Source organism: Anomaloglossus baeobatrachus, chromosome 9, assembly GCF_048569485.1.
Source record: "Anomaloglossus baeobatrachus isolate aAnoBae1 chromosome 9, aAnoBae1.hap1, whole genome shotgun sequence".
NCBI classification, from domain to species: Eukaryota; Metazoa; Chordata; class Amphibia; order Anura; family Aromobatidae; genus Anomaloglossus; species Anomaloglossus baeobatrachus.
In genome coordinates this window covers 220448029-220471634 of record NC_134361.1, presented here as the reverse complement: position 1 = coordinate 220471634, position 23606 = coordinate 220448029, and the positions used below count along the sequence as shown (strand labels likewise).

Here is a 23606-nt window from a genome sequence, read left to right as displayed (position 1 = left end):
CAGATGTGCATTGCAGCAAGATACAGTATGCTGTGCAGAGGTCAGATGTGCATTGCAGCAAGATACAGTATGCTGTGCAGAGGCCAGATGTGCATTGCAGCAAGATACAGTATGCTGTGCAGAGGCCAGATGTGCATTGCAGCCAGATACAGTATACTGTGCAGAGGCCAGATGTGCATTGCAGCAAGATACAGTATGCTGTGCAGAGGCCAGATGTGCATTGCAGCCGACGGGGGACACTGTGACCATCAAAGTCACATGAGCGCCATATGCGTGACCAGCATTCAATGTTTTGGGGGGGGTCATGGGTTTCATATCATAGCATTTCTGTATGCAAGGTGTGGATTCGTATTGAATTGATGATGCCTACAACTTTGTCATTCACTTTTTTTTCTCTTTCTCGTTCCGTTTTCGAGATAAAAATGCTAACTCCGTTGTTTTCCACCAGGTGGCGCTATAGGTGGTTTCATTGTGTAGCGCATGGCTACTTTACTATACCTAGACACCACTTCTATGCCTATAGCTGCCGCCGTTCTCAAGATAATGGCGGTGGACAGGAGATGGGTGGACACACTGTGTATATATATATATATATATATATATATATATAAACTTCCACCTATTAGATGCTGATAGATCTAAATGCAATTAGAACTAATTATTCTACAAGTTCTCATGAATATGAATCAGTTCTCACGATTATCAGACACATTGCCCGCGTTCCTCTCCTTCTAGATACGGCTGTATAATACTCACAGGGCAGAATGTCCTTGTATCTGTTCTTTTTCAGGTTTTCCGGACATCCCCCCGCTTCGCTGGAGTAGTTGCTATCTTGTCGAAAGGCGGCAGCACGATTCTTGATTTCCTGCAAAAACGCCCAAAAAACAAGTAAGTTAGCCAAAAACATAATGACATTATTACAAAAAAAATCTAATAAGAGACTTTGAGGTTAGTTCCCAGCTTTCTCAAATACTGACATGAGAAAAGACAACTTCTTAAGGCCGCTTTACACGCTACGACATCGCTCAAGAGATGTTGTTGGGGTCATAGAATTTGTGACGCACATCCGGTCGCTTTAGCGCGGTCGTTGCGTGTGACACCTATGAGCGATTTTGAATCGTCGCAAAAACGTTTAAAAACGATCATCGGTGACATCCCCCCAATTCTCGAATATCACTGCTGCTGCTCGGTGTACGAAGTTGTTCGTCGCTCCTGCGGCAGCACACATCGCTATATGTGACACTGCAGGAACGAGGAACCTCTCCTTACCTGCGGCCGCCCGCAATGCGGAAGGAAGGAGGTGGGCGGGATGTTACGTCCTGCTCATCTCCGCCCCTCCGCTTCTATTGTGCGACGGTTCGGTGCCGCTGCTGTGACGTCGCTTTGACGCTGAATGAACCGCCCCCTTAGAAAGGAGGCGGTTCGCCGGTCACAGCGACGTCGCTAGGCAGGTAAGTACGTGTGATCCGCGCGATGTTTTGCGCCACTGGCAGCGATTTGCCCTTGTCGCACAACTGATGGGGGCGGGTACGCTCGCTAGCGATATCGGTCACGATATCGCAGCGTGTAAAGCGGCCTTTAGGCTCTTAAAGGCGCTTAAAGGAGTAGCCTCTTACATAAGTAAATTTCCAAAGTACTTGTAAAAACAAGCAACTTTTTAATTTACCTTTTATTAAAAATTCTCTCTGCTAGGCCCCCTTCACACGTCAGTGATTGTGGTAAGTGACAGGTTTTATACGTACCAAAATCACAGACTTACGCTGACCCATTATAATCAATGGGTCTGCGCACCCATCAGTGATTTTTCACCGACGTGTTTCCGTGCAGCGTACACATGTGTCCGTTTCTTTCTGGCATCACTATGATGTGATCCGTGAAACACGTACCAGAAAAATCATGTATATTTAAAATAAAAAGCTTTTTAAACTCACCCGTCTCTAGCGACGCTGTCTCCGGCTGCTGCTGTTTGCTACTTCCAAGCCGGCTAATTATGCTCATGCATATGCACTGCACAGCGGATGAGGAAGGCGTCCGGAAACAGCATCCGGGAGAGTTCACAGGTGAGTATAAAGGGTACTTTACATGCTGCGACATCGCTAGCGATCTCGTTAGCGATGTGAAATTCTAGATCGCAAGTGCGATCTTTTGAGATCACACATAGGTCATTCTACGCATGTGCGATCTCGAAAGATCGCACTTGCGATCTAGAATATCACATCGCTAACGAGATCGCTAGCGATGTCGCAGCATGTAAAGTACCCTTAAGTGCCTGATCTCTGTGTATTATCACGGATAGCACATGAAGATCACACATGTGCCATAATCACGGCACACGGATGGACATACGCACCTTTATCACGTCAGTGAAAAACACAGACGTTAAACACTGACGTGTAAAGGGGGCCTTATCAAAAGTTTTATTTTTCTAGTTTATTGTCTAGGTTACTGGCCACCTCATCAGAGACTGGTCTCTTAGGCAAGAAGTGTAGCGCTTACAAGCTCTTTCCAATAGAGCTTGTAAACACAGCCACCTTAGCTCCTCCAACGCCATGCAATCAGAGAACGCACATTTTGAACAGATGGCTCAACCAGGCTGGAGCTTAATGTACGAGAAAGGAAGCAGAAACAGAGTTGTTGTTCTTCTGACCCCAAAGGGAAGACTTCCCTGAAGAAGGCTCAGAATAAACTGAAAAGGTGCAGAAAGGGTAGTGGGAGTGCGAACAAAACAGTGAATAGGAAGCAGAATGCTGTTCTCAGACTCTGAAGTTCCTTTATTGACATCGGTCACATAGTTAATTCATGTACGGTCTGTGTAATACGTCTCTATATTTTTAGCAATTTTTCATCTATGCATAATATACAAACAAGCAATATATAGTAGAGGCTCAGGTATATGGAGAGCATCAAAGGATCTCCTGTTGCTCCAAAGTCTTCAAAATGCCACACGTCTTTTTTTTTTTTTAGCGGAGCCACTTTTTGCTTAAACAAAAGGGTCAATGTCTCATATTTTTGTGCAATCATTTAAGTCGTACAAAAATGTATTTTTATTTATTTTTTTAAGTCCCATTTGATGAATCAACCCAAAAATCTTGAAAATAAGTCCATATTAACAATGGTGAACATAAAAAAATACACAAGCGAACACATAAAATAGACTTGAAAAAATTTGATGGAAATGAAAAATAGGCAGAGCTAGAGCAAAAAAGGGAATGATCGCGGTCGCAGGGATGGCAGCCGAGACCGGGCTGGGGACTGTAGGGGGCTCGCCGGCCCCAGCCCCTGCTTCAGCTGCATGTGCGTCCGAGGCTAGACATCCAGCTGAAATGCATGGCGGTACATAGACCCGTTGGGTCCCTGCACTGCAATACACGCTGCCGGACAAAAAGAAGCCGGCAGCCTTCATCTGTGTCCCAGTGACTGAGGGCGGCGTGTGGCAAAGATGTCATGCATTGCAATAGCAGTGACACCTATGAAAGCTACCGGATGCTGCGTGACGTGGGAGCCAGGGAGGGTGAAGACAAGTTGTTGTTTTTTGCATTAGACAGAATGGGGACATATATACCAGAAGGGGGACAGTATACCAGGAGGGGGACAGTATATACCAGGAGGGCCTCAGGAATGGGACAGTAAATACCAGGAGGGGGAGAGTATATACCAGAAGGGGGACAATAGATACCAGGAAGGGGACAGTATATACCAGGAGAGGGGCAGTATATACCAGGAGGGCCACAAGAGGGCGACGGTAGATACCAGGAGGGGGAGAGTATATACCAGAAGGGTGACAGTATACACTAGGAGGGGGACAGTATACATTAGGGGGGACAGTATATACCAGGAGAGGACAAGGATGGAGGATGGAGACATATATACCAGGATGGTGACATATATACCAGGATGGGGACATTTTTACCAGGATGAGGTTATATATACATCAGGATGTGGGCTAGATCAGGGAACATACTGTGTATACTAGGATTCGGGACATTTTTGCCAGAAAGGGGGACAGTATATACCAGGAGGGGGACAACATATACCAGGAGAGGGGCAGTATATACCAGGAGGGCCCCAAGAGGGCGACGGTAGATACCAGGAGGGGAAGAGTATATACCAGAAGGGTGACAGTATACACTAGGAGGGGGACAGTATACATTAGGGGGGACAGTATATACCAGGAGGGGACCAGGATGGGGACATATATACCAGGATGGTAACATATATTACAGGATGGGCACATTTTTACCAGGATGAGGTTATATATACACCAGGATGTGGGCTAGAATGGGGAACATACTGTGTATACTAGGATTCGGGACATATATGCCCGAATGGGGGACAGTATATACCAGGAGAGGGGCAGTATATACCAGGAGGGCCCAAAGAGGGGGACGGTAGATACCAGGAGGGGGAGAGTATATACCAGAAGGGTGACAGTATACACTAGGAGGGAGACAGTATACATTAGGGGGGACAGTATATACCAGGAGAGGACCAGGATGGGGACATTTTTACCAGGATGAGGTTATATATACACCAGGATGTGGGCTAGAATGGGGAACATACTGTGTATACTAGGATTCGGGACATATATGCCAGAATGGGGGACAGTATATACCAGGAGAGGGGCAGTATATACCAGGAGGGGGACAGTATTTACCAGGAGGGCCCGAAGAGGGGGACGGTAGATACCAGGAGGGGGAGAGTATATACCAGAAGGGTGACAGTATACACTAGGAGGGGGACAGTATACATTAGGGGGGACAGTATATACCAGGAGAGGACCAGGATGGGGACATTTTTACCAGGATGAGTTACATATACATCAGGATGTGGGCTAGAATGGGGAACATATATACTAGGATTGGGGACATATATGACAGAATGGGGGGCATACTTATCAGGATGGGGGGTATATATACCAGGATAGGGGACATATTTACGAGGAAGGAGCTCAGGGTGGGGGACATTACTACATAATGGGGGGCAACACGTACGTCATTATAGGATTTAGAATGCTATATGCAGTGGCGTAACTAGAGTTTGATGGGCCCTGGTGCAAACTTTGGACCGGGGCCCCCCTCCATGTACACAACACTTAGGGTACGGGATAATGATGCTGACACTTGGCTTTTACCCACAGCACCCAGGTTTCCCATGATCTAAAATCCCTCTATCTGCACCCTGCTTTCCCATGCTCTGTCATACATCTTTCCCTCAGCACCCAGCTTTCCCATATCAGAGCATGGGAAAGCTGGGTGCTGAGAGATGTATAGCAGATCATGGGAAAGCTGGGTGCTGAGAGATGTATAGCAGAGCATGGGAAAGCTGGGTGCTGAGAGATGTATAGCAGAGCATGGGAAAGCTGGGTGCTGAGAGATGTATAGCAGAGCATGGGAAAGCTGGGTGCTGAGAGATGTATAGCAGAGCATGGGAAAGCTGGGTGCTGAGAGATGTATAGCAGAGCATGGGAAAGCTGGGTGCTGAGAGATGTATAGCAGAGCATGGGAAAGCTGGGTGCTGAGAGATGTATAGCAGAGCATGGGAAAGCTGGGTGCTGAGAGATGTATAGCAGAGCATGGGAAAGCTGGGTGCTGAGAGATGTATAGCAGAGCATGGGAAAGCTGGGTGCTGAGAGATGTATAGCAGAGCATGGGAAAGCTGGGTGCTGAGAGATGTATAGCAGAGCATGGGAAAGCTGGGTGCTGAGAGATGTATAGCAGAGCATGGGAAAGCTGGGTGCTGAGAGATGTATAGCAGAGCATGGGAAAGCTGGGTGCTGAGAGATGTATAGCAGAGCATGGGAAAGAGCCCTTTTCCCTCAGCACAAAACATTCCCATCCCATACTTGTATCTTTTTCCTCCCTCATATATAGTTCTCCAAATACTATAATGGCCCCCACATAGCCTTCCATATAGTATAAAGGGTCCCACATAACCCTTTATATATTAGAATGCACCCCCATAGTCCTCCATGTATTATAATGCATTTCCCATAGTTCTCCATATTTTATACTGCACCACAGTCCCCCATGCTTTATAATGCACCCCCACAGACCATGTGTAAGGTAGCCTCCATAGTCCTCCATATATTATAATGTAGCCCCCATAGTCCTATATGTATTATAATGCAGCCCCATAGACCTCTATGTATAATGCGCTGCTATAGTCTATGTATAAGGTGTCCTTCACGTTTATTATGCAGTCCCATAGACCTCCATGTATCATGCAGCCAGCACCCCCAGGCCTCCATGTATTATGCAGCCAGTCCCACCAGGGCCTCCATGTGTCATGCAGCCATCCCCACCAGGTGTCATGCAGCCAGCCCCACCAGGGCCTCCATGTGTAATGCAGCCAGCTTCCCCCGGGCCTATATGTGTCATGCAGCCAGCCCCCCCAGGGCCTCTATGCGTCATGCAGCCAGCCCCCCCAGGGCCTCTATGCGTCATGCAGCCAGCCCCCCCCAGGGCCTCTATGTGTCATGCAGCCAGCCCCCCCAGGGTCTCCATGTGTCATGCAGCCAGCCCCCCCAGGGCCTCCATGTGTCATGCAGCCAGCTTCCCCAGGACCTCCATGTGTCATGCAGCCGGCCCCCCCAGGGCCTCCATGTGTCATGCAGCCAGCCCCCCCAGGGCCTCCATGTGTCATGCAGTCAGCCCCCCCAGGTGTCATGCAGCCAGCCCCCCCAGGGCCTCCAGGTGTCATGCAGCCATCCCCCCCAGGGCCTCCATGTGTCATGCAGCCAGCCCCCCCCAGGGCCTCCATGTGTCATGCAGCCAGCCCCCAGGGCCTCTCTGTGTCATGCAGCCAGCCCCCAGGGCCTCCATGTGTCATGCAGCCAGCCCCCCCAGGGCCTCCATGTGTCATGCAGTCAGCCCCCCCAGGTGTCATGCAGCCAGCCCCCCCAGGGCCTCCATGTGTCATGCAGCCAGCCCCCCCAGGGCCTCCATGTGTCATGCAGCCAGCCCCCCCAGGTGTCATGCAGCCAGCCCCCCCAGGGCCTCCATGTGTCATGCAGCCAGCCCCCCCAGGGCCTCCATGTGTCATGCAGCCAGCCCCCCCAGGGCCTCCATGTGTCATGCAGCCAGCCCCCCCAGGGCCTCCATGTGTCATGCAGCCAGCCCCCCCAGGGCCTCCATGTGTCATGCAGCCAGCCCCCCCAGGGCCTCCATGTGTCATGCAGCCAGCCCCCCCAGGGCCTCCATGTGTCATGCAGCCAGCCCCCCCCAGGTGTCATGCAGCCAGCCCCCCCAGGGCCTCCATGTGTCATGCAGCCAGCCCCCCCAGGGCCTCCATGTGTCATGCAGCCAGCCCCCCCAGGGTCTCCATGTGTCATGCAGCCAGCACCCCCAGGGCCTCCATGTGTCATGCAGCCAGCCCCCCCAGGGCCTCCATGTGTCATGCAGCCAGCCCCCCCAGGGCCTCCATGTGTTATGCAGCCAGCCCCCCCAGGGCCTCCATGTGTCATGCAGCCAGCCCCCAGGGCTTCTATGTGTAATGCAGCCTGCCAGCCAGCCCCACCAGGGCCTCCATGTATCATGCAGGCAGCTTCCCCGGGCCTATATGTGTCATGCAGCCAGCAAAATAAAAAAACAAGTACCTCTCAGCTCCTTCTGACCCCTGCGACTGCGGTAGTTATGCCCCTGCCCCCATATGTCACACACCCTGCTCCCTATACAGCCTGCACCCCCATATCACACACACACCCTGACCCACATATCTCACCCTGCCCGTACCCCAACTTACCCCTCTCAAACACTCTGCACCCTTCACATGCTTCTGTCACAGTCTGCAGCCCTCATATCCCACTCACCCTGCAGCCCCTCCCCTCATGTCCCCTCTTTTCTCATTACCACTCATGTGTTCGAAGTATCTTCTCCTGCTTTCTCCCCGGCATCCTGTGTCTCCGCCCACACAGTCACATGGGCGTGACGTCATCGCAGGTCCTGGTAGGGATGGTTTCCGTCTGCCGTGCAGGAGCACATCTCCTCTGCAGCAGGTCAGGAACGCCTGGTGGCCTCTCCAGGTCAGGGGCCCCTCTGCCCCCCTGCAGACACTGGGGGGGCCCCCCTGACTCACAGGCCGGCCCCCTAACGGTCGCGCAGTCGGCCACTACATAGTGGCACTACACATAGGGGCCCGGCAGCCGGCTCTGCAGAGCGGCTGCCGGGCCCCTATAACCCTGCGGGCCCGGTCGCAGTGGCGACCTCTGCGACCGCGATCGTTACGCCCCTGGCTATATGTATACATACATAAACATACATCTAACCAACATGCGGGGAGGCCCAGGTCCACATTTTGCACCAGGGCCCATCGATCTCTAGTTTCGTCACAGGTAATAATGACACTAACCTTTAACTTCACAAAACAGATAAAACTGCAGCAGAAAAAATATCATAAATTGTTAAAAAATGTTGTTAGAGAAAAAAAGCCCCTGTATGTGTAAGTAACTGATGAATGTGACGTCTCCACATATTAATGCCTTTTCTGCACCCCCTCTTCTCACCGTGTGACACTTGTTCCCCTTTTTCCGTTGATTCCTATGGGGTTTTTTGCCTATTATACAGAGCTGGGGGAAGTTTTGCAGACGACTTCTCTATGTGAAACATTTTGCTTCTCTTATCGGTCATTTCTTGTATTACGTGTACATTGTGGGAGATAAGGCCAGGCCGACGTTTCCCCTCCGCATTGGGACAGTAGTCTGCATTCTGCAGATGGAGACCCTACAGCTGTATGAGTGTCCACGTACAAAAAATGCTGCTATTATTTCACCAAATTCCTGCCGCGGGGTCTGCCCAAAATACACAATAGTAATCTGCCCTGATCATTGCATCATTAATGCATTTTTGCAGCAGATTTAACCCTTTCCATTGCAGCCACTTTCCATTTTTTTTTCGTTTTTTCTTTTTCCATGAGTCATAGCTTTTATAATTTTCCATCCACGTATCAGTATGAGGTCTTATTTTTTTGCAGATCGAGCTGTACTTTTGAATGGAACAATTGATTTTTGTCATGCCAGGTACGAGGAAGTACCAAACGAGCGGCGAAAGGTAAAGGAAGGGGACCCCTGCGTCTGGGGAAAGGGGAAATGGTGACCCCTAACCAAACCTACTGCTGGTCTCTGAGGTCCCTCACCGCCCTAGATAGGCTCTATACCTATGCGCCGAGCTGGATACCTGACCCTAGGTATCCCTACTGCTGGGCCCTGGGGTTCCTCACCGCCCTAGATAGGCTTTATACCTATGCACCGAGCCGGATACCTGACCCTAGGTCTCCCTAGTGCTGGGCCCTGGGGTTCCTCACCACCCTAGATAGGCTCCACACCTATGCACCGAGCCGGATACCTGACCCTAGATATCCCTAGTGCTGGGCCCTGGGGTTCCTCACCACCCTAGATAGGCTCCACACCTATGCACCGAGCCGGATACCTGACCCTAGATATCCCTAGTGCTGGGCCCTGGGGTTCCTCACCACCCTAGATAGGTTCTGCACCTATGCACCGAGCCGGATACCTGACCCTTGGTATCCCTAGTGCTGGTCCCTGGCTTCCCTCACCGCCCTAGATAGGCTCCATACCTATGCCACGAGCCGGATACCTGACCCTAGGTATCCCTTGTGCTGGTCTCTGGGGTACCTCACCGCCCTAGATAGGCTCCATACCTATGCTACGAGCAAGATACCTGACCCTAGGTATCCCTACTGCTGGGCCCTGGGTTCCCTCACCACCTTAGATAGGCTCCACACCTATGCGCCAACCCTGATACCTGACCCTAGATATCAATAGTTCTGGGCCCTCAATAGGGAATGGGTGGGATGAGCTCTTTGTCAACCCCAATAACACTAAAGGAAAACACAAGGAGGATACACAGGGGGAAAGTGCACGAACGTCTTATCCACAGATAACACAGGCAGAAGTTCAGCCAAATTACCACAGAGGAGAGCAAGCCACGTGCTTGGAACCAGAGCTAGAATGCACTGAATAATATCAGCACCAGTCCAGGGAAGAAAAGAGTATATAAGCACCAAGAGAATGCTGATAATCAGCAGCTGGGTGGAAGGAGAGCTCAACTGGGTCCTAAAGGGGAAGAAATGAAAATCCATCAGCAAAGCTACCTATACAAATGAATGCTAACAGCAGGAACAATAAAAAGTCAGGGAGCATTTTGCATAGCCAATGCTATGACCTACTATGGCCAGAAACCACATGACTGTCTGTCACCCGTGACAATTTTATCACATGCCATTTTGATTGCTTCTTATTGCATCTTTTGGCAGATTTGCAATGACCAAAACAACGCAATTTGTGTGTTTTTAAGTTTTTTCTTTTTACAGGGTTTAGCGATCAGATTGATTAATTTTATAGTTTAATTGATTACATTTTTGTGGACGTAATGATAACACATACAGTACAGACCAAATGTTTGGACACACCTCCTCATTCAAAGAGTTTTCTTTATTTTCATGACTCTAAAAATTGTAGATTCACATTGAAGACATCAAAACTATGAATTATCACATGTGGAATGAAATACTTAAAGTGTGAAACAACTGAAAATCTGTCTTATATTCTAGGTTCTTCACAGTCGCCGCCTTTTGCTTTGATTACTGCTTTGCACACTATTGGCATTCTCTTGATGAGCTTCAAGAGGTAGTCACCGGAAATGGTTTTCCAACAGTCTTGAAGGAGTTCCCAGAGATGCTTAGCACTTGTTGGCCCTTTTGCCTTCACTCTGCGGTCCAGCTCACCCCAAACCATCTCGATTGGGTGAAGGTCTGGTGACTGTGGAGGCCAGGTCATCTGGCGTAGCCCCCCATCACTCTGCTTCTTAGTCACATAGCCCTTACACAGCCTGGAGGAGTGTTTGGGGTCATTGTCCTGTTGAAAAATAAATGATGGCCCAACTAAACTCAAACCGGATGGAATAGCACGCCGCTGCAAGATGCTGTGGTGGCCATGCTGGTTCTGTATGCCTTCAATTTTGAATAAATCCCCAACAGTGTCACCAGCAAAGCACCCCCCACCCCATCACACCTCCTCCACCATGCTTCACGGTAGGAACCAGCCATGTAGAGTTCATCCGTTCACCTTTTCTACAAAGACACGGTGGTTGGATCCAAAGATCTCAAATTTGGACTCATCAGAGCAAAGCACAGATTTCCACTGGTCTAATGTCCATTCCTTGTGTTCTCTTCTGCTTGTTGCCTGTCCTTAGCAGTGGTTTCCTAGCAGCTATTTTACCATGAAGTCTGCTGCACAAAGTCTCCTCTTAACAGTTGTTCTAGAGATGAGAAGGTGTGTCCAAACTTTTGGTCTGTACTGTATGTGTATTTTTTAATTTTGAAAATCTTTGTTTTTAATGGAAGAAAAAGGGGTTAGTAAAATTTTTATCTCTTTTATTTTTTAGAACTTTTTTTTTAACTTTTTAGTGTATTTCTGATCGTCTGATTACTCCTATGTTCAGCACAAAACACACTGCCATGCTGCAGAATTAAAATATGCACCGCGGGTCAATTTCTGCAGCGTTAAAAAACAGCACGGTGACTACGACGTTTACATAAATCGTATCCAATTTGCCGGCACTCTAAATCTCTGGGGTTTTTTATAGCCACACAAAAATATGGAAATAGTCTTTACAGGAACTTAAAATACAAGAATAAATAAGAACGAACAAAACCTGCCGTACGAGGTGTAGCAGGAAAATGTGCAAAAATGATTGGATTTGGTGTACAATATCATCCCGGCATGGTGAGAATAGCGCCCCCATAGTGACCTCAGATATAAGAGAATAGCGTCCTCCCGTGGGTGTAAATGCAGCGGCTGTCAGCTGCACACCCTGCTGCATCAATGTTGGAACGGACCATGGACATTAAACCCCTTAGATGCTGCTGTCAATAATGGTTATGGCATCTAGAGTGTGGAGTGTCCCTCTTTAACCCCATCGGTATTCTGAGATCATAATTGTGTGGTCCTGATGGTTGCTGTCACGCCACCAGCCCAGGTACATCAGAGGCGCTCATCACTCACTGCCCCGGCCTCCATGCCCCCTGCTCCAGACCCCTGCCCTCAGGTCTCCCCACCGGTGCCGCCAGCACTCCTTGCCCATGGGTTCCAGCGTCGATTTCCACTCGGTTCCCCTCCACACTTCTGCCGGCATTCTAGTGGGTCCCGGCTTCAGCCTCCTGTCCCATGCATCCTTCTCTAGTGTCCAGGTCTTGGGGCTCGCGCATGCACACTAGGCCGCTTTTTCCTCTTCTTAAACGCCTAGCATCTCTTGACCCAGATCTTCCTCTGGTGACCTCTGACAGGTACTAGGTACTTAAGAAATCTTTCCCCATTGTGTGGTGCTTGTTCAATGTGTTCCTGCAGCTTGTCTCTCGTGCTAGTTGTTGAGGTCCCCCTGTGCCCCCTACTGTGTCAACTCTGTCTCTGTCTGCATATCCCGTGTGCCAGTCTGAGAGCGTCCATCTTCCCGTCCCTCCTGCGAGTCTCCTCTGCCAACCAGCTACCACCTGATGCTGCCAGCCTGTTCCTGTCCTGGACCTACTACCACCTCACCTGGAGACCTGAACGGGACGCTATCCAGTCCGCCTGAGTCTACTACGCTGGTCCCGGCTGCCGTGCATTTAGCCCCTCTGGGGTTGCGCCCGACAGTCCCTGTATCGGGGTTAGCTCATGGTTAGCTCCGCCGGAGGAGTCCGGTGTACGGCCCTGTTGTCCCCTCCTGGACTGTTGTCACAGTTGCAATGTCAATTCACGACCAAATAATGGCCTAAAGGCCGCTTTACACGCTAGCAATGTTGTTAGCGACCGCCCCCGCCCCCGTCGTGCAAGGGTCACGGGCAAATCGCTGCCTGTGGCGAACAATATCGCTGGTACGCGTCACACGCACATACCTTCCTAACGACGTCGCTGTGGCCAGCGAACAAACTCTTATTTAAGGGGGAGGTTCGTGCGGCGTCACAGCGACGTTACACAGCGGGCCACCAATAGAAGCGGAGGTGCGGAGAGCAGCCGCATTAACGTCACTCCCACCTCGTTGCCGAAGGACGCAGGTACGCTGTTGTTCGTCGTTCCCGGGGTGTCACACGTAGCGATGTGTGCTGCCTCAGGAACGATGAACAACCTGCGTCCAGAACGAGCAACGATATTTGGGAAAGGAACGACGTGTCAACAATCAAAGATTTTTGCCGCTTTTTGGATCGTTTGCGGTCGCTCGTAGGTGTCACACGCAACGACGTAGCTAACGACGCCGGATGTGCGTCACGAATTCTGTGACCCCAGCGATGACTCGTTAGCGATGTCGTTGCGTGTAACGGGGCCTTTAGACTCTGCCGGCTATAGTGACCTGTTTAAATGTCAGCGACAATTAGGTGGCAAAAATTGCAAATTTTTCACTTTTGTTGTCAAATTTTTGATATTTTCATAAATAAATGCAAACCATGTCGACCAAAATTGACCACTAACATGAAGTACAATGTGTCTTGAAAAAACAGTCTCAGAATCACTGGGAAATATTGAGTTATTACTTTATAAAAGGGACACGGAGCAGAATTGTAAAATTTTGCCTGGTCAAGAAGGTCAGTCTGGGTTTTAAAGGGGTTAATCCAGATAGTCACACCACACAATAGTTAATAAATAACGTCTACTACTGTTTGGGTGCACGGTTGGACTCAGAAGGGAAGGAGCACCATTTGGATTTTGGAGCGCAAAATTGGCTGGAATAGATAGCTGATATAATGTTGCGTTTGCAGAACCCCTACTGTACCTCAACAGTGCAAATCCCCCACAAGTGACCCCATTTTGGAAGCTACAGCCCTCAAGGAATTTACCTAGAGGAGTGGTGAGCACCTTAATCCCACAGGTGCTTCAGAGAATTTTAGAACTGCTTTTACCACATATGTGGTGGAAAACTACTGTTTGAGCGCATGGCAGGGCTCAGAAGGGAGCCTTCAATCAATTCATCTAGGAGTGCAGTGAGCATATTGCCACTTCAGATGTGCCACAGAATTTCATACTATTGGGCAGTGAAGAAAAAATAATTACATTTTTACCACTAAAATGTTGTTTTTGCCCAATACCTCCAATTTTTACAAGGAAAATAGGTTAAAAAGGCCCCGTAATGTGTTACACAATTTCTCCTGAATGTGGCAATACCCCACATGTGACTGTACAGGACTGTTTGGCCACACTACAGGGCTCAGGAGGAAAGAGGCAGAAAACTTCTCGAGTGACCACATTTTGGAAATTACTCCCCTCTGGGAATTTATCTACAGGGGTAGTGACAATTTTGTCTCTGGAAAACACCCATGGAGTCAAACGTAGTGAATATTGTAGAATTAAAAAGCAAAAAGCCCCTGTAGTGTCCAGTACATTGTAGTGTCCATTCATTGTGCCCAGCTTGTGTTTCTGGAGACCTACACCCCGTAAAATTAAGTGGGCTCTCCTCACTACAACAATGGAAAACATATGGATCCTAACAGTGGTTTAGACACATTGTGGGATTCAGAAGGGAGAGGGCCATTGATTTGGGAGTGCATATTTTGTTGGATTTGTTTTTGGTGGGAGCCATAGCACTTTTCAAGAGCCTTTGTGCTGCCAATAGCATGGAAACTCCCTATAGTTCCTTTAACAGATGATGGAATTGAGTGGAGACTTGTGTTTTTGTTGGTTGAGTTGAATGCTATTGGTGGCAATTTGGATGCAGAGCATTTTGGATCTGTTCACATTTATCCTGTGCTCTATGTTGAGCACTTAGATTACAGTTTCCTTCTACATCTCCGAAATACGTGATTTAGGTGAAACCATAGATGAATCCGTTCACCATAATGAGGCAGCAGAGTTACTCCAGACTTCTTTTGGCCTCTGTTCAACAGTGTCCATCTTTTTAAAGGTGCACAAAACTGTTGCTGACCACACATCTAAAAAGACCCGTAGAAAGATGTACACCACCTGACCACAGGAAAGACAGGAGTGGAAAGTGACTCCCCCTGCCTCACTACAGTGAATTTTCCTTTGGGAATTTTGTCTGAATCACGTTTTTCAGAGATTTACATGTAATCCCGGGTGTAAGCGCTCAGTGTAGAGCGCAGGATAAATGTGAGCCGCATGATACTGCGATCGTTGGAAGACAGAATAAACACATCAACAGCAGTTGAAGAATTGTCTTTAATTGTTATGCCCTTCACCTTGTGGTATAAGGAATAAGGCGGCGTTACTCCTCAGGTCACTACAATTACAGCAATACCAGATTTATATAGTTTTCTTTAGGTTTGGCGACTATCATACTAAAAAATCCTTTACAAAATAAAGCTTTTTTTCCATGTCCAAATTGTGAAGACAATAGTTGTTTAATTTTTCTGCAGACAGTCATGTGAGGTCTTATTTGTATGGGATGAATTGGAGTTTTTATTGGTACCATTTAGGTCCACATAATATTTTTGATTGCTTTCTATTCTGCTTTTTGTGAGGCACAAACAAGAAGGATTTTTTGGTGTTGTTTTTCTAACGCCGTTCACTTTGCTATAAAAATTATAAGACAGCTTTATTCTTCAGGTCAGTGCGGATACAACAATACCATATATATATATAATGTACAAAATACATATCTGCCGTAAAATATATATATATATATATCTATATATATATATATATATATATATATATATATATATATATATATCTATATATAGATATATATATATATATATGTATATGTATACATATATATATCTATAATATATATATATATATATATATATATATATATATATATATATATATATACACATATATATATATATATATACATATATATATATATACATACAGCATATATGTATTTTGTACATGTGTATATATATATATATATATATACATACATTTTGCCACTTTTACACAAAAACAATTTTATAGAAAAAAAGGTTTAGCGCTGTAGCTGTCTGATGAAAAGACAGTTTTTGCTACATTTTATTTATTTAATTTATTTATTATTTTTTTTTATGATGTTCATTGAAGAGGTTAACTAGTGTGACAGTTTTATAGACTGGGTTGTTCCGGGTGTGGCAATACCAAATATGTGGGGGTTTTTTGCTTATGTTTGTTTTTACATAAATATACATATTTATTGGTATAATATATTTTTTTGTTTGTTCTTTATTTTATGATTTTTTTTACACTTTTTTTTTTTTTACACCTTTTTACTTAGTCCCTATATAGGATATTAGCTTTTATTACGATGATCGCTGGTATAATGCATTGCCATAGACAAGCATAGCAATACATTATTCCTGTCAGTGCTACACTGACAGAATGCCTGTTAGACCATGCTCCCGGCATAACCTAACAGGCCACCGTAGCCAGCTAACCCTCAGGTCATCATTTGACCTTGGGTTACAATGGCAATGATTGGGCCCCCATGATCACATTGCAGGGGGTCCAGATTGGATGGGAGGAGGAGCGTATTCCTTCTTCCAGCCTCCTAAATGCTGCAATCGCTATTGATCACAACATTTAGGGGGTTAAACAGCAATACGTGGTTTGTTGAGCATTCCCTGGCTGTGACAGCCAGTGCTTGGCTATAAGTTACGCTGAGCTTCCGGCAGTGATCGTACAGGCCCAGCCCCTGTGCCAAGCCGATTGCCATGACGTAAGTCTACATCATAGGTCATGGACCCCATCTGGCCATGATGTACACTTACGTCACAGGTTGTGAAGGGGTTTTTTAGGTAAAAGTGAGAGTGAGTCCTCTCGATGGATGAGAGACTCCACAAAGTTACTGTCTCAGGAGGCTTTACTGTGGGCAGACACAGAACTCATGGTGGTGCTCACCTTTTTTATTTTGGGAGAATCATTCTTCCAGATGTCCCAATCAGTCTTAAGGTGACTTTCCCCCGTCCTCTGCAGTCCATTCCCTGTACTTACTACAGAATGTCAGTCTATCCTTAATATTTTTCTACAAGAAAAGTGTCTTTTTTTTTGCTGACCTTCTTGACATTCAGGCAGATTTTAATACCTGCCTGCTGCAATTCCTGAGCAAGCTCTGCACTGGTGTTGAACCCATTGCATAGCTAAGTCTGATTTAGCAAACAGTGCTTGCTTGACTTTATTAGGCATCATTAATCCTTATTCACAGCAATTAAACATCTCTCTTTGATGTTTTTGATGATTTAAAAAAAATAGTTGATTTAGGAGCAATTGTACAAACAGCAATGTCCTTGCCTGTAAAGCCCTTTAGATGCAAAGCAATGGTGACTGCATGTGTTTCCTTGCGGGTAACCAGGGTTAACGGAAGAAGACAATGATTTCCAGCACCAGGCCCCTTTTAAAGCTGCCAATTAGCAAGACAGAATCATATCAGCTGCCTTGTCCTTGTTAACACTTTCTCCTGAGTTATCAAGATAATCACTAAAATGATATAAGGAGGTCTTGTTGCTGCAGGGCTGAAATTCTTTGCAAATTGAGTGTTTGTGATTTAGTTAATATTCACGACTTTGCAATTTTTTGCATTTCATCTGATCTTTCATCATAACAATCTAAACTTGATGCAAATTGCCAGTATTAAAACTAAAGCAGCACATTTTGTGAAAGAAACAAAAAAACAAAACAAATTTCAGTCTCCAAACTTTTGCCAACAAGCGTACACACTAGACTGGTTTAATAATGATGTGTATACACTGGAGATCAAAATTAGAGAACAACACACAATTTCCTAAATGTTGCGGTCATTGTGTCGTCCTATGTGATTATATCCTAACATGAGGAAACTCTCAGAATTTTGCGCTTATTTCATAAACTGAATTTATTGTAAAGCATATAATAAAAATGTAAATGAGATAAATGAAAAAGAACACGGATCAAAATTAGAGAACACTTTCAAATCCCTGCAAGGTATTGGTGTTGATCTGCCCCTGGTGCTAATTTCCTTAATTATCTGACAAACACTATGTAACTGGCAGCCTAACTTTCCAGTTTCCACTGACTTTGCAAAAATGGTGTGCTGCTCCAAAGTGACTGAAACCCTCTAGCAGCAGGTTGTCCAGATGAAGGCCAAAGCAGTGACCCCATCAGTAATAGCAAGAGAAGTTCGTCGTTCCAAGTTGTGATTTTAAGAATATTGTATCTTTACAAAATCACAAACTCTTTCAAGTCCCCCAAGAAGGCTGGTCATCCTCGAAAGAGACTACAGGATAATGCGGAGAATTTCCATGGGTAATCGTTTTATCACTGCAGCTAGAATTGCTCGGCAGTTCAGCACTGAACAGTGTAAGGATCTGTCTCGTCATACGGTGTCACGACGTGTAAGAGCATTTGGACTGAAAGCCCACTCTGCAGTGATCAAACCTCTCATTAGCAGAAAGAGTCACAAGGCTAGACTCACCTTTGGTGAGGAGCATGTTGTGTGGATAGAGGGGAAGTGTCCAAAGTTTATTTTAGTGATGAAAGCAAATTTAATTTATTTGGGTCTGATGGGAAACATTATGTTCATCCACAAACTGGGGAAAGACTGAACCCAAAGTGTGTTAAGAAGTCAGTGAGAAGTGATGGAGGAAGGGTCATGGTTTGGGGAGTGTTTTCTGTAGCAGGAGTTGGACCTCTCATATAGCTACATGGCAGAGAGAATGCATATGTGGATCAGAACCTTCTTCAACAACACGTGGCTCCTTACTTGTGTTCATCACTCAATCAGCCAGCAATTTTCATGCAGCAAAACGGGTAAAACAGTTCCTTGAAACAGAAAACACTGAAGCAATAAAGTGGCCACAGCCCAGAGTCTAAACTCAATAGAAAACCTCTGGAAAATCCTTGGTGACAAAGTTATAGCCAAGAAACCGCCAACAGTCAAAGAACTGTGGAAGAGACTGGAAGAAGAGTGGACCAAAATCCCCCCAGAGCAGTGTGAGAGACTAGTGATGTCCTGTGGAAGAGACTGGAAGAAGAGTGGGACAAAATTCCCCCAGAGCAGTGTGAGAGACTAGTGATGTCCTGTGGAAGAGACTGGAAGAAGAGTGGACCAAAATCCCCCCAGAGCAGTGTGAGAGACTAGTGATGTCCTGTGGAAGAGACTGGAAGAAGAGTGGGACAAAATTCCCCCAGAGCAGTGTGAGAGACTAGTGATGTCCTGTGGAAGAGACTGGAAGAAGAGTGGGCCAAAATCCCCCCAGAGCAGTGTGAAAGACTAGTGATGTCCTGTGGAAGAGACTGGAAGAAGAGTGGGCCAAAATCCCCCCAGAGCAGTGTGAGAGACTAGTGATGTCCTGTGGAAGAGACTGGAAGAAGAGTGGGCCAAAATCCCCCCAGAGCAGTGTGAGAGACTAGTGATGTCCTGTGGAAGAGACTAGAAGGAGAGTGGGCCAAAATCCCCCCAGAGCAGTGTGAGAGACTAGTGATGTCCTGTGGAAGAGACTGGAAGAAGAGTGGGCCAAAATCCCCCCAGAGCAGTGTGAGAGACTAGTGATGTCCTGTGGAAGAGACTGGAAGAAGAGTGGCCAAAATCCCCCCAGAGCAGTGTGAGAGACTAGTGATGTCCTGTGGAAGAGACTGGAAGAAGAGTGGGCCAAAATCCCCCCAGAGCAGTGTGAGAGACTAGTGATGTCCTGTGGAAGAGACTGGAAGAAGAGTGGAGCAAAATCCCCCCAGAGCAGTGTGAGAGACTAGTGATGTCCTGTGGAAGAGACTGGAAGAAGAGTGGAGCAAAATCCCACCAGAGCAGTGTGAGAGACTAGTGATGTCCTGTGGAAGAGACTGGAAGAAGAGTGGGCCAAAATCCCCCCAGAGCAGTGTGAGAGACTAGTGATGTCCTGTGGAAGAGACTGGAAGAAGAGTGGGCCAAAATCCCCCCAGAGCAGTGTGAGAGACTAGTGATGTCCTGTGGAAGAGACTGGAAGAAGAGTGGGCCAAAATCCCCCCAGAGCAGTGTGAGAGACTAGTGATGTCCTGTGAAGAGACTGGAAGAAGAGTGGGCCAAAATCCCCCCAGAGCAGTGTGAGAGACTAGTGCTGTCCTGTGGAAGAGACTGGAAGAAGAGTGGGCCAAAATCCCCCCAGAGCAGTGTGAGAGACTAGTGATGTCCTGTGGAAGAGACTGGAAGAAGAGTGGGCCAAAATCCCCCCAGAGCAGTGTGAGAGACTAGTGATGTCCTGTGGAAGAGACTGGAAGAAGAGTGGGACAAAATCCCCCCAGAGCAGTGTGAGAGACTAGTGATGTCCTGTGGAAGAGACTGGAAGAAGAGTGGGCCAAAATCCCCCCAGAGCAGTGTGAAAGACTAGTGATGTCCTGTGGAAGAGACTGGAAGAAGAGTGGGCCAAAATCCCCCCAGAGCAGTGTGAGAGACTAGTGATGTCCTGTGGAAGAGACTGGAAGAAGAGTGGGCCAAAATCCCCCCAGAGCAGTGTGAGAGACTAGTGATGTCCTGTGGAAGAGACTGGAAGAAGAGTGGGCCAAAATCCCCCCAGAGCAGTGTGAGAGACTAGTGATGTCCTGTGGAAGAGACTGGAAGAAGAGTGGAGCAAAATCCCCCCAGAGCAGTGTGAGAGACTAGTGATGTCCTGTGGAAGAGACTGGAAGAAGAGTGGAGCAAAATCCCACCAGAGCAGTGTGAGAGACTAGTGATGTCCTGTGGAAGAGACTGGAAGAAGAGTGGGCCAAAATCCCCCCAGAGCAGTGTGAGAGACTAGTGATGTCCTGTGGAAGAGACTGGAAGAAGAGTGGGCCAAAATCCCCCCAGAGCAGTGTGAGAGACTAGTGATGTCCTGTGGAAGAGACTGGAAGAAGAGTGGGCCAAAATCCCCCCAGAGCAGTGTGAGAGACTAGTGATGTCCTGTGAAGAGACTGGAAGAAGAGTGGGCCAAAATCCCCCCAGAGCAGTGTGAGAGACTAGTGCTGTCCTGTGGAAGAGACTGGAAGAAGAGTGGGCCAAAATCCCCCCAGAGCAGTGTGAGAGACTAGTGATGTCCTGTGGAAGAGACTGGAGGAAGAGTGGGCCAAAATCCCCCCAGAGCAGTGTGAGGGACTAGTGATGTCCTGTGGAAGAGACTGGAAGAAGAGTGGAGCAAAATCCCCCCAGAGCAGTGTGAGGGACTAGTGATGTCCTGTGGAAGAGACTGCAAGAGTGGGCCAAAATCCCCCCAGAGCAGTGTGAGAGACTAGTGATGTCCTGTGGAAGAGACTGGAAGAAGAGTGGAGCAAAATCCCCCCAGAGCAGTGTGAGGAACTAGTGCTGTCCTGTGGAAGAGACTGGAAGAAGAGTGGACCAAAATCCCCCCAGAGCAGTATGAGAGACTAGTGATGTCCTGTGGAAGAGACTGGAAGAAGAGTGGAGCAAAATCCCCCCAGAGCAGTGTGAGGGACTAGTGATGTCCTGTGAAAGAGACTGCAAGAGTGGGCCAAAATCCCCCCAGAGCAGTGTGAGAGACTAGTGATGTCCTGTGGAAGAGACTGGAAGAAGAGTGGAGCAAAATCCCCCCAGAGCAGTGTGAGAGACTAGTGATGTCCTGTGGAAGAGACTGGAAGAAGAGTGGACCAAAATCCCCCCAGAGCAGTGTGAGAGACTAGTGATGTCCTGTGGAAGAGACTGGAAGAAGAGTGGGACAAAATCCCCCCAGAGCAGTGTGAGAGACTAGTGATGTCCTGTGGAAGAGACTGGAAGAAGAGTGGGCCAAAATCCCCCCAGAGCAGTGTGAAAGACTAGTGATGTCCTGTGGAAGAGACTGGAAGAAGAGTGGGCCAAAATCCCCCCAGAGCAGTGTGAGAGACTAGTGATGTCCTGTGGAAGAGACTGGAAGAAGAGTGGGCCAAAATCCCCCCAGAGCAGTGTGAGAGACTAGTGATGTCCTGTGGAAGAGACTGGAAGAAGAGTGGGCCAAAATCCCCCCAGAGCAGTGTGAGAGACTAGTGATGTCCTGTGGAAGAGACTGGAAGAAGAGTGGAGCAAAATCCCCCCAGAGCAGTGTGAGAGACTAGTGATGTCCTGTGGAAGAGACTGGAAGAAGAGTGGAGCAAAATCCCACCAGAGCAGTGTGAGAGACTAGTGATGTCCTGTGGAAGAGACTGGAAGAAGAGTGGGCCAAAATCCCCCCAGAGCAGTGTGAGAGACTAGTGATGTCCTGTGGAAGAGACTGGAAGAAGAGTGGGACAAAATCCCCCCAGAGCAGTGTGAGAGACTAGTGATGTCTTGTGGAAGAGACTGGAAGAAGAGTGGGCCAAAATCCCCCCAGAGCAGTGTGAGAGACTAGTGATGTCCTGTGAAGAGACTGGAAGAAGAGTGGGCCAAAATCCCCCCAGAGCAGTGTGAGAGACTAGTGCTGTCCTGTGGAAGAGACTGGAAGAAGAGTGGGCCAAAATCCCCCCAGAGCAGTGTGAGAGACTAGTGATGTCCTGTGGAAGAGACTGGAAGAAGAGTGGGCCAAAATCCCCCCAGAGCAGTGTGAGAGACTAGAGATGTCCTGTGGAAGAGACTGGAAGAAGAGTGGAGCAAAATCCCCCCAGAGCAGTGTGAGAGACTAGTGATGTCCTGTGGAAGAGACTGGAAGAAGAGTGGGCCAAAATCCCCCCAGAGCAGTGTGAGAGACTAGTGATGTCCTGTGGAAGAGACTGGAAGAAGAGTGGAGCAAAATCCCCCCAGAGCAGTGTGAGAGACTAGTGATGTCCTGTGGAAGAGACTGGAGGAAGAGTGGGCCAAAATCCCCCCAGAGCAGTGTGAGGGACTAGTGATGTCCTGTGGAAGAGACTGGAGGAAGAGTGGGCCAAAATCCCCCCAGAGCAGTGTGAGGGACTAGTGATGTCCTGTGGAAGAAACTGGAAGAAGAGTGGAGCAAAATCCCCCCAGAGCAGTGTGAGGGACTAGTGATGTCCTGTGGAAGAGACTGGAAGAAGAGTGGGCCAAAATCCCCCCAGAGCAGTGTGAGGGACTAGTGCTGTCCTGTGGAAGAGACTGCAAGAGTGGGCCAAAATCCCCCCAGAGCAGTGTGAGAGACTAGTGATGTCCTGTGGAAGAGACTGGAAGAAGAGTGGAGCAAAATCCCCCCAGAGCAGTGTGAGGGACTAGTGCTGTCCTGTGGAAGAGACTGGAAGAAGAGTGGACCAAAATCCCCCCAGAGCAGTGTGAGAGACTAGTGATGTCCTGTGGAAGAGACTGGAAGAAGAGTGGAGCAAAATCCCCCCAGAGCAGTGTGAGGGACTAGTGATGTCCTGTGGAAGAGACTGCAAGAGTGGGCCAAAATCCCCCCAGAGCAGTGTGAGAGACTAGTGATGTCCTGTGGAAGAGACTGGAAGAAGAGTGGAGCAAAATCCCCCCAGAGCAGTGTGAGGGACTAGTGCTGTCCTGTGGAAGAGACTGGAAGAAGAGTGGACCAAAATCCCCCCAGAGCAGTATGAGAGACTAGTGATGTCCTGTGGAAGAGACTGGAAGAAGAGTGGAGCAAAATCCCCCCAGAGCAGTGTGAGGGACTAGTGATGTCCTGTGGAAGAGACTGCAAGAGTGGGCCAAAATCCCCCCAGAGCAGTGTGAGAGACTAGTGATGTCCTGTGGAAGAGACTGGAAGAAGAGTGGAGCAAAATCCCCCCAGAGCAGTGTGAGGGACTAGTGCTGTCCTGTGGAAGAGACTGGAAGAAGAGT

The 23606-nt window shown here is 47.8% G+C and overlaps 2 protein-coding genes across 6 annotated transcripts in view; one reads left to right on the top strand and one right to left on the bottom strand.

Moving 5' to 3' along the window:
- Positions 1 to 23606, bottom strand: part of PTPN18 (protein tyrosine phosphatase non-receptor type 18) — a 71925-nt gene that overhangs the window by 42801 nt on the left and 5518 nt on the right. For all 5 annotated transcript variants that reach the window (XM_075324580.1, XM_075324576.1, XM_075324577.1 and 2 more), the window contains exon 2: positions 757 to 865. In XM_075324580.1, coding sequence (XP_075180695.1) covers positions 757 to 865 — 109 coding nt within the window. The remainder of the gene's footprint in view (positions 1 to 756; positions 866 to 23606) is intronic.
- Positions 8305 to 23606, top strand: part of LOC142251610 (vacuolar fusion protein MON1 homolog B-like) — a 66208-nt gene continuing 50906 nt past the window's right edge. The window contains exon 1 of the mRNA XM_075324575.1: positions 8305 to 8329. The gene's annotated coding sequence lies outside the window, so the exon portion shown is untranslated. The remainder of the gene's footprint in view (positions 8330 to 23606) is intronic.